Below are 14,806 nucleotides of genomic sequence, written 5' to 3'. Positions count from 1 at the left end.
GCAAAGGAATCAGAAAGGGAAAAATAAACCTAAAGGATGGACATCCTCAATAAAACTACTAAGAGCGACACTAGGTCTTCCTTACTAGGCAGCAGCGCGGCTGTAATGACCATGTCCCTGCAATAGAGAGAGAGGAGAGAGAGAGGGCAATGACTACCTGGGGAGGGGAGCAGGGAGCATGTGACAACTTCTGATTCAGTGCTAGGGTATTCAGAAGGGCTTTTAATTGGAAGTACATGCACACGTTTTGAAATTTTTAAAGCATTTTTCCATACCTAACGCTACAGGCAAGAAGACTACGTGCCAGCAGGTAGCGGTAACCCATACAATAAGTAAACTGTCTGGGCAGTTTTATCATCATGATATACAAAAATCATTTAGGGCAAAGAGTCAATCCTAAAATACTAATGAACAATGTTCAGTTCTGCCAAACACATTATAGTACATACCATAAAACAAATTTTCTCAAAATTCCTTTAAATCAGTTTCTCTGTCTGTCTGTCTCTGTCTGTCTCTTTCTGTGTCTGTCTGTCTGTGTCTCCCCGCCCCCAGATACTCTACCCCTGCACAAAGGACCACACAACTTTCTGCTTCTCCTTTCTCAGCGCCCAAACTTGACCACCTTGATGCTCCTCTGACTCTGTAGGTTCCCCTGAACCTCCCTCTTTCAAGTGTCCTCCACTCCTTTCAGGGGCTTACTTTCACTTTTCTGAGAGAAAGATTTTGGCATCTTGGACCTTCTTCACTTTCATATGGCCATAGATTACACTGAAAACCCTATCATCAAAATAGCAAATTCAAGGCTTTCGTTTCAACAAATGGAAATGGTATACCATACAGTTTATGTTCACTAATCTGTGACAAAAGAAAAATGATCTTATTGATCTAAATCTTATTCTGAACAAGAATCCTTTTTAACATGCATTTTAATTGTGTATAAGTTACTACATGATCACCTGTGACCACCCATCATGGGAGACTTTTATCACATTATGCAAGCATAATATACCTAGAGGCAGCTCATCCTAAATTTAATCCAAGTACATACAAGAAAATAAGCACTAAGATAAGCACTAGCATCTCAACTATAGGAGATGAAACACCCACCCCAAAAGAAAAAGAAGAAAAGCAGGTGAGGACGGCAACTCTCCTAAACTTTGGTTTGCCCACTTAAACTACAAGAATCTCAACTACAGAAGTTATCTTTTAATAATATCTAAAGAAGTGCTTTAACTATGTCAAGGGAGGAAAAAGAAAAATAGAGAAGACACATTGAAGAAGTATACTATGGGTAAGTATTATGTACATTTATATAGCAGATTTTGTTTTAATGTCTAGTTCCCTTGCATAGAAAATAATAAAAATTCTCCAGGAGTTGTGGCTTAAAAGACCATTGCCTGTTCTGTTCCAGACTATAATCCTCTTCCATTTTGCTTGTCACGTCACATCCACTTTCAAGGTCCTTACCAAATCTGTACAATAGTCTCACTTTCCAGCTGTCTAGTCAAAGAAAACTAAGACATTTTCTCCAATAAACTTGCTGTTAACTATCTGAGGTGAGTCACATGCAAGGTGAGACCACAGAGCCCTGTAGTACCCCTTTCCTACATGCTCTCAGAGAACACCAAGGAAAGGGGAGGACTTTTACCATGCTCCTTGAATGGAAATAACAACTTCCAGAGTGAATCAGAATTGGAGAGATCCCACAGAGATAAAAGGGTCTGTGGATAGCATATCAGGACACATAGTGCAAAGAAAGAACTCTGAACAGCTTAAATAAGAACATGCACCACTCAACAGCATCGAAGAGCATGGAAACAGGACTCCATTAAGGCGGAGCAGCAGGTTCATAAAATCCCTCAGCCTCTCTACACTAGGCCCACTGGCAGAAAAAAAAGTGGCTATCCTGATCAGGGCTCTTAAAGGAAGAAGGGAAACCAGTCTCGAAGCACCCCAGGAAAGCTGCCCACCTGACTGCACTGAGCAAACCTGGATCGCACACCCCTGCCATAGGAAGTAAGGAAAGCACCAATGTAGTGGTGTTGGCCTCTAGCATAATAATTGCTTAATAAGAGTTTATAACCCTTCCTAACTGCAAAATTTTAGTGTTACTATTCAGCAACCTAAACTCAAAGTTCCCAAAATCTTAGGAATAAACTGAATTGACTGGTGGCATCTTTTTTGGTTCTAAAAACCAAACTTAGACTCACTTTAAAGTAGTAGGTCTATTTTAGATCTACTCTTATGTTAATAATTTTTAAATATTTTTAAATCATACACTGCAAGCATGAGTACTGCTTTCCAAAAAGTAATTTAATACCACACACACACACACACACACACAAAAGAATCAAGGCAAATTATAAGGCTTAAAATCATTTAAAAAAGTACATGTGACACAAACTCCCTGTATCCCTTATAGAATCTATGAATTTTGATTCACTTTTTCTCAGAGTAGCATTTTCAATATTCAAAAATGTCAGTAAAATGGTAGGACAAAATCTGTACGCTAGAGTTAATAAATTGTGTTTCTGTTGCAGAACAAAAAGAAGTGACTGGTCAGCTTGAACTTTCTATAATGTTAACCACCTGCCAAATTATCCAGAACTCTCCTAGGAAAAGCCATGATTCTCCACACACTAATTAAATAAGTCAATGCTGTAATCACACTTTAGATAACTAATCTATTTCAATCCTGATAATTTAATTACCTAATTCTGGTAAATACATTCCAACCTTAGTCTAAAATGATTAGAGGATTAAAGTTTAAAATAAGTGAATACGAACTGAAATAGAGCCACTCTTACAAAGTTTGGAAACTTCATAATGGTTGTTCTTCTCTAAGGTGTCTATTTATTATCCCAGATCCAGAATTTAAATGTACTAATGTCCCCAGGTTTTCTAAACCTATTCTAAGTGATATAACCAATTGTAATGGATGTAACTTAAGAAAATTGTCTGCTAGATTTACAATTCCCCGGCAAAGTGCTCTTCCCTGACTTCTCCATATGAAATGGTTCACCACTTCCACTCACTCTGTTTTGTTTTTTGCACACCACACATCACCTGTGTGTGTGTGTGTCCCAAGCTGTGCCACAGGACAGAGGGAGAGAACACCCTATTCTCCATCTCAAGGCTTAGGAAGCTGTCTGACACATAGACACTAAGTAAATACAAGTTAAATGAACAAATGAATGTCTTAAAAATGTAGACTCACAAGTAGCAAATATGTACATTTATCTCTAGTTTTCCCTATATTTTAATTATGATATAATGATTTCAATAGCAAGAATAAACAAATCACAAGGAAAAATAAACAATTTCTACTACTACCACCTCTACATAAGAGACCACCACTGGTTTAAAATGTTATGTCCTTATAACGGTACGAACAATTTAACTGAATGCTGATAATGAGCCTATGATGTAGGTATTCCCATTACATGGATCAGAAAGTTAAAAATGAGAAATGTAAATAAAATACTCATGGTTAAACAGGATAAATGAGCAGACCCAAAACATGCAAGCTGACGCCTACACCCTTAGAGCTGATGTGTGATATCGATATATCATTAAGGGACAAAAGCCTTTAGCACCAGTATCACAATTGCATGCTACAAAGACCATCAATATAAACAGCAGGAAAAAGCAAGGAACTTTCTACAACTGAAGATCAAGGCTGCCAAAACAGGAGGTATATTTAAAAATTAAACATCACTCGAGTCTTTCCTCCAGAAGAAATACCTTAGAGTCACGACTGGTCTAGTAGATAGATGGAGGTAAGTATAAATAACTTACATATTTGTAACCTGGTCTTGAGTTAAAGTATCCACTGAAAACTAGTACTGTATGTTAAGCTACTACTTGCTAAGCCAATTCTATCATAAATTCAGTCAAAATCATTTTCTAATGTCGCCAGCTTCTTTGGCTTCCATTTTATATTTTTCATCAAATCCATTTATGCACAATTTGTATACAACTAGAAGTCAGGCTCATTTGTTCCATGAAATAAATGCCATTGATTCTGTGTTCCCGTCATGGTTTCTTAGACATTTAGTCATTACTTCCACCCACATATTTCATGTTTCCCTAGAAAACTGGCAACCACGTGGGGACTTAATGTTCCTGTCAATACCCACATTTATAATTTGTTACAAGATAATTTTATCCATCAGGAGACTCACAGTAAAAATATGCTGTTATGCATTCTGGTATAAGTAGAGTAAAATCAGTCTTCCTTTCCTATAATACAAATATCATCCCAATTTATAAGTGACATTGGAAATCAATAACCATCTTTATTCACTAAAAGGGAAATGTCTTTCAGAGTAGACTACAGTGTTTCTTAGCAAAGCAACTGGCCAAAAAACAAAAACATTTTAAAACTTGTAAGATACAAAGTATTTTTAAATTAAACAAATTTGTTATAATATTTGGGCCTTTAATTATACATTCAAAGCCTTCTGATTACACTTATGCACACGCTTAAGCACTTCATTAGACAAATGCATTGTTTTCCACGTTACAACATGCTGCAGCAGTATTTTTCAACTTGACGGTTTTACTTACTGTCTTAGAAGCAGTATTAATGTACTGCATCACCATCTCTTTTTTGATACTGAAGTCCTTTTCCCGCAATGGTGCCTTTTTATCTTCATTTAAATTCATATCTTCCTGGAAAACACAATTAAAATGGCTGATTTTAGAATCTAAGGAAAGCAGCAATTCTACACACACTAGGAACGGAAAAATCAATAATTTGTGACTAAAGCAGCATTAATTGTTTTGGGATGATTTACGTGCAGCTCTGCCCAGAGAAAAGAAAGAGAGGAAAAATAAAGAGACAGAGAGGAAAGTCATGTAGATCACTGTAACAGGTGAAGTGCTTACCAGAAAAACTTTAAATTCATACCAGGCCATTAAAATTATATTCACATCACTATAGATAATTAGACAGTTGCAGATTTCTGCCTTTCATGAGGTCATTAGGATTCACAGTTTCAATATATTTGTTTATTTTACAACAGCTGCACCTGAAGCTATCTTGTACTGCTTCTGAAAAAGTTGCCGTGTACTATGAAAATTAAAAAGTAAATAAACTCCCACCTTCCATATCTGATAGCTACGAGAACATATCACCATCAAATGTGCATGACAGATCCCAGCAACTGGAAAAGCATTCTATGATTTTATTTGTCTTTCCGAGCCCTGTCAAAAATATTTTTTTTTTATTTATTTAAGATAAAAGGAGGGAAACATTAACAGACATACAACATTTTACAACATATCACAAGCACAGTACAGACAATACAGAGTTACAAACAAAGTGGTAGGGAATTAACAATGGTGGTTGTATTACATATTGATATCTTCAAAGTGGCTTCTCATGAAAACAGATATAGACATGCAATACTGGTCAACCAAAGACTCATTGACAGTTTCTTTCAGCATAGAAATAGAAGACAGAAGAACAACCATGTTAACTGTCATGTATATACATACATACAAAATTTCTCCTTCTTTCCCTTCTCTTTTCCCATATCCCAGTTGCCCTTTACTCTTCAGCGGTTTCCTATCGTTTCACAGTGTCTATCATACCTCCGAGTTTGATTTAACTCTTTCAAGATTTACACTAGTGAAACAATGCAGTGCTTGCACATGTATGCCCTGTCAAAAATATTAACTACTTAATTTACCTAATGATCTAATCACATAAGAGTTGCACTTATATAAAAACAAGCACCACTAAAAATATAACATTTCTCACAGCACCAACCAAAATATGCATCCTATATCTTCTATAGGTCTAATTCTGACTGAAAGTACAAGGTAAGTACATCCACATAAATGTATGGATTGTTATCAGTTAAGTTGCTGAAGAGTTGTTCTGGCATCAAAAAGGAAACCTGAAGTTAGAGCAGACATGGCCAAAGAAGGACAGCTCAATGGATTTCCTTCTGACTTTACCCTGTGGTGATACATGATACAAAATGTAAAGTACTTGAACAGATGCAAACTCCATATCCACTTAAGAATGGGTCTACAAAAATCAGGACTTTGGATCACTTATCGAACCCAGAAAGTGAAATTTCTTTCAAGTTTTATAAGTGTTACATTCGTCAGATACTACCTCTGACTCAATTTTTGGCCATCAAACCCTACATACACTTAAATGTCAAAATTGGCTTCATTTCACCCTGGTAGAAATATCTAAGAACTTAGAAGATGTTCCATGCAACACTCCAAAAACGAGGCAGTAATTAGTACTGCCGCTCTTGCTGCTCTAGTCACAAACGTCCTTGAAATTGTGTGAATAGTGGATAGGTTTTCATTTCTTTCTGTAAGTTCCTGATTCTCAGGAGGCCTTCCCATCACCTAAGGAGCAGTTTTTGGAAAATTCTGGCGACATTTTGGTTGTCACCGTGACTGGGGTGATGCTATCAATATTCACCAGGGCAGGGTATGCAAGACATTCCTGTTAGTCCTGCACTACACAAAAACTGTCTTGTAGCCTATAGTCACACACCTTTAAAAGAGAAATAATTATCAGAGCCCCCACTCTAAGTTAATGGAATCAAATACAAACTGTAGAATAGAAAATGTAAATTGTAACATATTAAATACTTTGTGCTGCATGGTTTTAATACATATTAAATTTTCCAAGACTCTAATTACTCTAAAAGCTATGGTTAAACTCTTTTTTAAAAAAGCTTTACCAATAATTTTGCTCTATTTCTGAAATTTGAGTCTCCCAGGGCAATACTGTCTGTGGTACTCAAATCCCTAAAAGAGCACATCTGTAACAATCTACTGTGTTCACAGTGGTAAGAAGTAAAGATTCAAAAATGTTTGTTTACTGCACTTGCTTGGGTGTTCGGGGCCAACTGTTTATACTGAAACAGAGACTACTCTCTAGCACAATAAAATATACTGATTTTTTAAAATTACGAATGTAAGTCGCTTACACTATCAATAAATAATTTCACTGGAAATAAGCTAGGCATAGAAACACAGACACTAAATCTTGTTACTCAGATGGAGAAGCTTAAAATGTTAAACGCCAAGAAATAACAGAGTAGAATACTGGTTATCATGGTTGCAAAGCATAGGGTTTAAGGGGGAAAGAGAAGGCTGGTTAGGGGGTATCAGATATAAAGATACAGGTACACAGGAAGATTAAATTCTTGTGTTCTACCACACAGAAGAGTGACTATAGTTAATAATTTATTTTATATTTCAAAATGACTAAAAGAATTTTGAGTGTTCCCAACACAAAGAAATGATAAATATTTTGAGGCAACAGATATACTAGTTACCATGATTTGATCATTGTGCATTGTACATGTGTCAAAATATCACTGTACCCCATCATTATGTACTATTATGTGACAAGTAAAAACAAAAATAAAAAGAATTTCGCTGGAAGAAAGTAATAGGAAAGTTAGGGGATAATTGTTATAAAAAGTGGGGGAACCCGAGAGGATTGAAAACCTCTATTCTAAATTCTTCTCAATATTTTTATTCTCTGTCAAATATAATTCAGCTTCTTTAATGAGCTAATTAAAATACTTAATAGATACAGAATACTAAACAATGAAAGCCCATTAGTTGTGGCTGAAATTAAATTTCAAGAAGGGTAGGTGAAAGAAAGGGGAAAAAATAGGTCACTGCTTTCTTTTTTGAAAGGCTTTCCAGATGACATTATTTTTAGTACACATAGATGGCTGGAATGGTTCATTTTAGGTAATGGTTAATGTTAGGCTAGTCCTCTGGATTAAGGGATTCACAGACAGCTTATAAAGCAGTATTTATGGCTGACTGTGAGACTGTTTCCAGAAGAGATTAGCAGTTGAATCAACGGACTGATTAAGAAGATACACTCTCAGTGTAGACCAGCACTAACCCATCACTGAAGACCCAAATAAACCAAAAAAGGAGAGGAAAAATGATTTCACTTTCTCTCTCTTCTAGAGTTGGGACACACTTCCTCTCCTGACACACTCTCTGACCTTCAGACCCTGGACTTGCACCTGTATCTACTACTTTGGCCTTGGAAGGAGCCCTCTACTGACTCCCTCATCCTCCTCATAGATGATTTGTGCTTCATGATTTAGGGAGCCGATTCCTTTAACAAACTCCTTTCATATATCAAACAATCTATCTATAGCCTTGTATATCTCTCTGGACAACCCTGATTAGTATAACGTTTTATCTGGAATTAAGGGGAAAACCCAGAGTTTTACCAATGCTTTCCTCAAGCTTATACTCTCTCTTATTTAAATATGGCACTTACTTTCCTGACAAAAGTGTGTAGTAATCTCAATGGAAAAAAACAAAAAGGGAACAAAGAAGAAATAATACCACCACCCAAAGAGTACGCAGTCAACTACACAAAACCATATATCCTACAGAGCACTCACTGGGAACGAAGCTGCATGTAACAGGCATCATTCTCTGTATTTCCAGGAGGAAATGGCATTACAAAGAGTAAGATTTGCCCTTTACGGAGAAGAGAAAGAAATAAGAGAATCATAGAGAGAAAAAAATATGTATTAATTACAGTATAAAAGATTTTTTTAAATAGATTTTTAATTTTTAGTTGTGGAGAACAGGGGTAAAAGTAGAAAATCTCATGAGGCCATAGCATTTAACTTCTGGGAGACACGAAGTCCTTGGAAAATGCATTGGGAGTTTTTTCCTTAAAAGCAGGAATCTATATTTTATGCTACAATCTCAAAAGGATTAAGCATCTCCCAAGACTATTCAAGAAACTGAGCCAGAGGTAGGAAGGATGGAGAGGAAAGGGGTGGAAGAGACACAGTAAGTGAGTCATTAATTCTTGTGTTTCTCTGTTTACATTTGCTCAAAATGATCATATCATATCCCCATTGTCTAGGTCAGATTCCCTAGAGGTACAGACTGAGACAAAGTCAAATACAGATGGATCTATGGAGGGGTTGCTCTCAGTATAAGGAAAGTGAAGAGAGAAAATAGATACATCCAGATGTGGCCTGGGGGTTCTTTGCTCAACCTCAGTCTCCACCCTCAGCTCAGCCAGTCCTTAGCATTAGGCCCCATTTCTCCTGATAGATAATCTTGGGAAAAGGCAGCAGCTATGGAGCCATTAGAGGACGAACATTCATCACCTGGGGTATATAGAGCAGCCTAGAAAAGCACAACCAGCATCTACTACAACATCTGCAAATAATTTATTTGATACTAAAATTAAGCCTCCTTTCACCTAGAACTGAATAGATACAGATGCCTATATGATGACCTAAGCAAGCAATAAAAGTCACTGTATATGCACTGATTCTTGCATTCAAATTTAAACTATCAGGACACCTACCCCATTGCATATGTACAAAGTACATGACAATAAAGTTACAGATGTTTGTAGCCCTGGTGGCAATTTGTTCCAATATATTATTTCATGAAATATCTGTTATGGACAAATTACTAAACAGGAAATACACAAAAACATACAAGGCTTAATGAGGAATTTGAATAAAGCAAAAATTTCAGTGAATGTAAGTATCTCCTTTTTAAATGGAAAAATCTTATTGATTTGCTATTTAGAGGAATGCACAATTCAAAATATCTGAGCAATCACCAAAACAAAAGTTTGGTGTGTCTTCAGAGAACACTATTTTTATGCTGAAGTTTCATTATTATCACAGTTACAAGCATTATGAATTACCTCATTCATAGCACTACCTTCATGTGTGTTTAGTCAGTTTGCCAAGAGAAAGTGAGAGTTACAACATCAAAAAAATGTTTTCCTTCAGTTGATTATTTTCCAATTAAAATTTATACCAAAAGTTAATCACTGTACCATTTTACCATGCTAGCTAGTCTGACTGGCACAAAAAAATTTAGAAATACTATAAAAATTTTTTTTTATAAATTTATACACAGGAACAAAGACCAGAGTTAAAAAGATCGAATTGATGTGGTACCAGAGGTAGAAAAAAAGGACTCCAAACAGGACCAAAAAAGAACACTAAAGGAACACAAGAGCCACCAGGCACACACTGTAATCCCAGCACTTGGGAGGTTGAGGCAGGAGGATCACAGTGAGTTCAAGGCCAGTCTGGGCTACATAACGACTTCAAGGCCAGCGTGAACTACACAGCAAAGCCCTGTGTCCAAAAATAAAACACAAGAGCCAGCCTGAATGAGCTCTGACTGAAGTAGTCAGAACAATCTGAGAAACTAATGATAGTAATTAAATTATAACCCAAAGAATAAAATACACTGAAGAGATATTTTGAGACTGTACAAATATCTTGTTTCTTGTTCACTACAAAAAGGAAGAACCGCAACTTTACAGTGAAGCAGATTCCACCTTAAAAGGTCCAAGCTAGAAACACAAAATGACACATTGTGCTATTCCACACTCCTAGATAATGATTACTGAGAAGGGTACACAGCCTCCACGCTATTCTTCTCAAATACACCTCCATCTGATCATAAAGATGGAGAAGTGAGTATGTCAGACAAATCCAAATTGACAGCACTTTTACGTAAACAACCAGAACTCTTCAAAGGTTTCCCAAAGTCATAAAAGATAAGGAACTGTCACTGACAGTAGGACACAAAGGAAATATGATGACTGAATGCAACATGGGTCTGGATTGGATCCTAGAATATAAAAAAGACATAAGTAGAAATAAAGTCCTGTAATTTAGGTAATAATTTTGCAACAGTGTTCACTCCTTAGCTCTAGTAACCATTCTAATATAAGATTTTGACACTGGGGAGGCTAAGTAAAGATTCTAGGGGAATTTTCTACTATTTGCAATTACAGAAAACTCCATGACATTGACAGGGTCAGTCTATGACTAAGCACTGCCCAGGGGAACCTGGTGTAGGAGCAGATGGAGCTGAGATGCCACCCAAATGTCACCTATCAAGCAGAGTGACTTTGGTACTGTGCCCACCCAGAGGAATAAAGAGACACACCTTGGTCTGTGGCAGCCTGACCTGGAAACAAGGTTAAGCCAGGAACTGTAAAGACACTTCAAGACATTCTTCCTATGGACTGGAGAGGCCAGAAGTTCCCATAAATGAAAGCATTACCAGTTTGTTACTGCTAATTTTAGGCACCTTGACTCCATCCTAGACTTGTAAAATTTTGGTACAAAATAAATATTTTCCACATTTACTTTGGCAAAACTGAGGAAAAAAAGATGTAATCTCATTACATGAGCACATACATGCAACTCGTTAGAACACTAAGCAGTAGTCAAGCAAAGAATGGGAGCCAGAGAGTAAACTGGTTTTCAACTGAGTTCCAAACATTAGACTCAATATTTTCCTTCATGGATGTGGACTTTACAAGACAGCATGCTCATTAAATTTACATACATCAAGTTGAATGGGACAGTTAATGTCATGGAGAGTGAGATTACATTGAAAATGATTGACTATTTGGAGAATTAGGTGAATATATACAAGCAGCAAGTTGTTGAAGATGGTCAGGCCCAGGGGTAATTCAGCCAGAAAGGAAAAACACTGCTGATACGCAGAGGCATGATAAGAGTTACAAAATGGATACTGGATAAACAGCATTATAATGGATCAAAACAGTCATATGAATCAATGAGCATAATATTAGAAGATAAAAACTGAAAGCACAGCAATAGCAAAACCAAACAATTTTTAAGTCAATAGCAATCATGGGGTTTCAACAGTGAATTGTTTTCCTTCACAGATTAAAGACAACATAATTATTCTTGGTAACATTATATTACTAGAGCCATAAATGTGCCAAGCATCTTAAGAACAGGTCTACAACCATCACCTATGTCTCTCTCCTGGGACTTGGGAGCTCAATATCCTCTAAGGACAAGTTTACCCACAGTTCTTACATATGTGTAATTCTAGTCTTAGTCACATTTTAGCTCCTCTTCCACACCATACCATTTCAAAAAGTTTTTTTTTTTTTTTTCATTTCAAAAGGTCTTGCTGATGTTTATCTCTACATTAAGATAGACTTTTACTACTATGAATGGCGTAGTGCCCAGTCAAAACAACAGCAACAACAAAAACTGCAAGTAGGGCAGACTAAACAACTCTCATTGAGTTCTACAATTCAATAATTTTGTTTAGATTCAGTTTAGACAAATTAGAAAACCAAAGACAAAAGCTGCTGAGAATTTGGAACCTGGAATTAATGATATTGCTCCTTCTTATGTTCAAGATATCAGTAAATAACACTAACATTACAAAATAGTTTTTTCTTTTACCCATGATTTTTCTCCCATATGGTGAATTACACCTTATGCCTTCACACTGAGCTATATCCCCAGCTCCTTTTATTTTTTATTTTGAGACAGCTCACCAAGTTTTTCAGTCTGGGCTCAAACTTTCTATCATCCTACTCCAGGCCCCAAGAGTGTGGGATTACAGACATGTACCAACACACACAGGTACTTTTTACTTCCATATAAATCTTTATAACAATCTTTTATATACAAATATGATTATAAAGAGGTAATATTTTGGCTTTATCAGTAGCTAGTTTGAATTTTCAATGTTCTATCCATGTTATCTTTGTAATCCCCTTTAAAATTCATAGGAAGACAGACGGCTGGTCCATTAATAAAAGGTCAATCAGAAAAATGACATTTTCCCAGAGACTGACAAGTCATAAACATTACTGTTTAACCAAATATTCTACCTGGAGTTCATGGAAAGAGTATAAACTTGTAACAGTGAGGGTTTACTAGAGAAACAGATATAACAGAAGATATACAAATGTACAAGAAATTACAAGTTTGGCTTACAATGGTCAGCTACAGAGTTGGATGAGGAAGCATGTAGAGGGTGCCTGCATGCTGCAGACTGAAGAGCTCAGCACTAGGCCTGGAGCTCACTGCAGTGTCTGTGCAAGTCCGTATTAGGAGGCTGATGGGTCTGCGAAGGAACGCTGAAGAATCTACTATGAAGACAGAGTCTACACCAGAAGGCTGAAGAGTCCCAGGCAGAAGCCAAACAGTCTGCATCAGAAGCCTGGAGATGACCAAGCTGAAGGCAAAGACTGGAAGAAGAACATCCTCTGAAGAACCAGCAGCCAGTCCTTTCTCAATTCCCTTTTTTATGCAGTCTACCCGCTCTGGGGGTTGGGGGTGGTCCTCTACACCCACACCCTCTGCATGCCTTCCTCTTGCCCAGGCTCAGGATGAATACAAAGTAAGCACCCTGGCTCCCTGCTGAGTCATGTAGCTAACCCTCAAACTTCTCAAACTGACACAATGAACAACATCCCAGAAGGGTAAGCGCAGGTCCTTTTCACCCCAAGATGCAGAACTGCTGAGTCACTTAGCCAAACCTCTAGACTCCCCAAGTTGACACAATGTACCAACCATAAAACTATTTTAATTGATAATCAAATCTCAATTTATTCTAATGTCAGTATAAAAAAACAAAAAAAGAAAACAAAAGAAAAAAACTTTAAGAATCACTTTTATATACTATAAATGTTAGATGAATATACAGTGCTAAACAAGTCTAATTTATTTTGCAATATAATCTTGCCGTGACTGTTCAAGCACATGCCTAAGCACCCACAATCACAGACAAAAGTTATGATATCCTACCAGACCACTACCGCTGATTTAAAAGGTTGTATTTACTTATTTGCTTTTGACTTTTCTAAACAAATGACCCTTTCTTCATATATTAAGTACAGAGAAAATGGTTATTTGACTTAAGATACAAAGGCTAACTTTCCTATGGAAGAAAATGAGAGTAAGATCAGAGTTGTAAAAAGATGTGCCTGCAAATCTCCTAATTGGTAAAACAGCAGTCTTAAACATTACCATAATATTTATCCTTTTAAATTCCTCTCTCTAACCATTTTATTGGTGCTACAAAGCGCCACCAGGCAAATTCCAATGCTCCTAAATCATTTATTTTCTCATTTATCTGGATCTGGAAGAAACAACTAAGTATCGACATTATTCCCCTGACAAACACAAGCCATGAATCAACTTGACAATTGCCTCACACTACTCTCTCTTTCTCCTCTTCCTCCTCATATTTGGATTATTATTTGGATTGCACTTAGACCACCTTTCCCTGATCTTTTCAATTTCTATCCAAAGGAAAGGAAAAAAGGTGACAACTAATAGATCAGACAAAGCATCCCCAAGAGCCCTCTCTCATTTTATCTCATCAACCCTAGATATACTTTCTAGTTTGTAAGAAATACAAAATGCTCATGATATAGGAAAGTAGATTTGTAAAGAATACTAATACTTGAAATAAAATAACTGCTGGTAGGAATATATAGCAGTCAATAAACATTACAAAACTGACACAAAGAGGTCTTTGTTGGTTTTTCTTCTCATTCTGACCCCTGGTGACCCTTAAGCATAACTCATATGCTCAGCACAACAGGTATTCATTTATCCCAGTGAAGAAATAGCTATGCATAAATCCTTAGCACCATGGATTAAAGCGAAAAAAACAGACAGAAAGAAAAAATATCACTAGTGGGAACCCAGAGTGTGGCAACATGGAGTAAGTTTAGCTACATGAATCTCCTTCCCTCTACAGTACCAAAAATATCAAATATAAATAGTAATGTTTAATTTTACCAGTTCATTTGAGCTTTTTCTTTCTTCCTTGGGATTTTAAGTTTATCTCTTAAAGATATTCTTCTAAACTTACTACAAAACTGAGACTAGCAGACAGACATCTTGATACAGTGGACCCTTGACTTATGAACTTAATTCTTTCAGGCAGGTTGGCTGTAACTCAAGTTGGTTGTAAGTCAAGACTATTTTTCCCATAAGAA

At 36.6% G+C, this 14,806-nt stretch overlaps 1 protein-coding gene across 1 annotated transcript in view; it reads right to left on the bottom strand.

Annotated features, from left to right (window-relative positions):
* Positions 1 to 14,806, bottom strand: part of Diaph3 (diaphanous-related formin 3) — a 453,636-nt gene that overhangs the window by 382,896 nt on the left and 55,934 nt on the right. The window contains 1 exon segment of the mRNA XM_005374208.2: positions 4,570 to 4,674. Within this exon segment, the coding sequence (XP_005374265.1) occupies positions 4,570 to 4,674 (105 nt within the window).

This window comes from Chinchilla lanigera, unplaced genomic scaffold (genome assembly GCF_000276665.1).
Source record: "Chinchilla lanigera isolate Chin_1 unplaced genomic scaffold, ChiLan1.0 scaffold00003, whole genome shotgun sequence".
NCBI lineage: Eukaryota > Metazoa > Chordata > Mammalia > Rodentia > Chinchillidae > Chinchilla > Chinchilla lanigera.
This window is presented reverse-complemented; position numbering and strand designations above follow the sequence as displayed.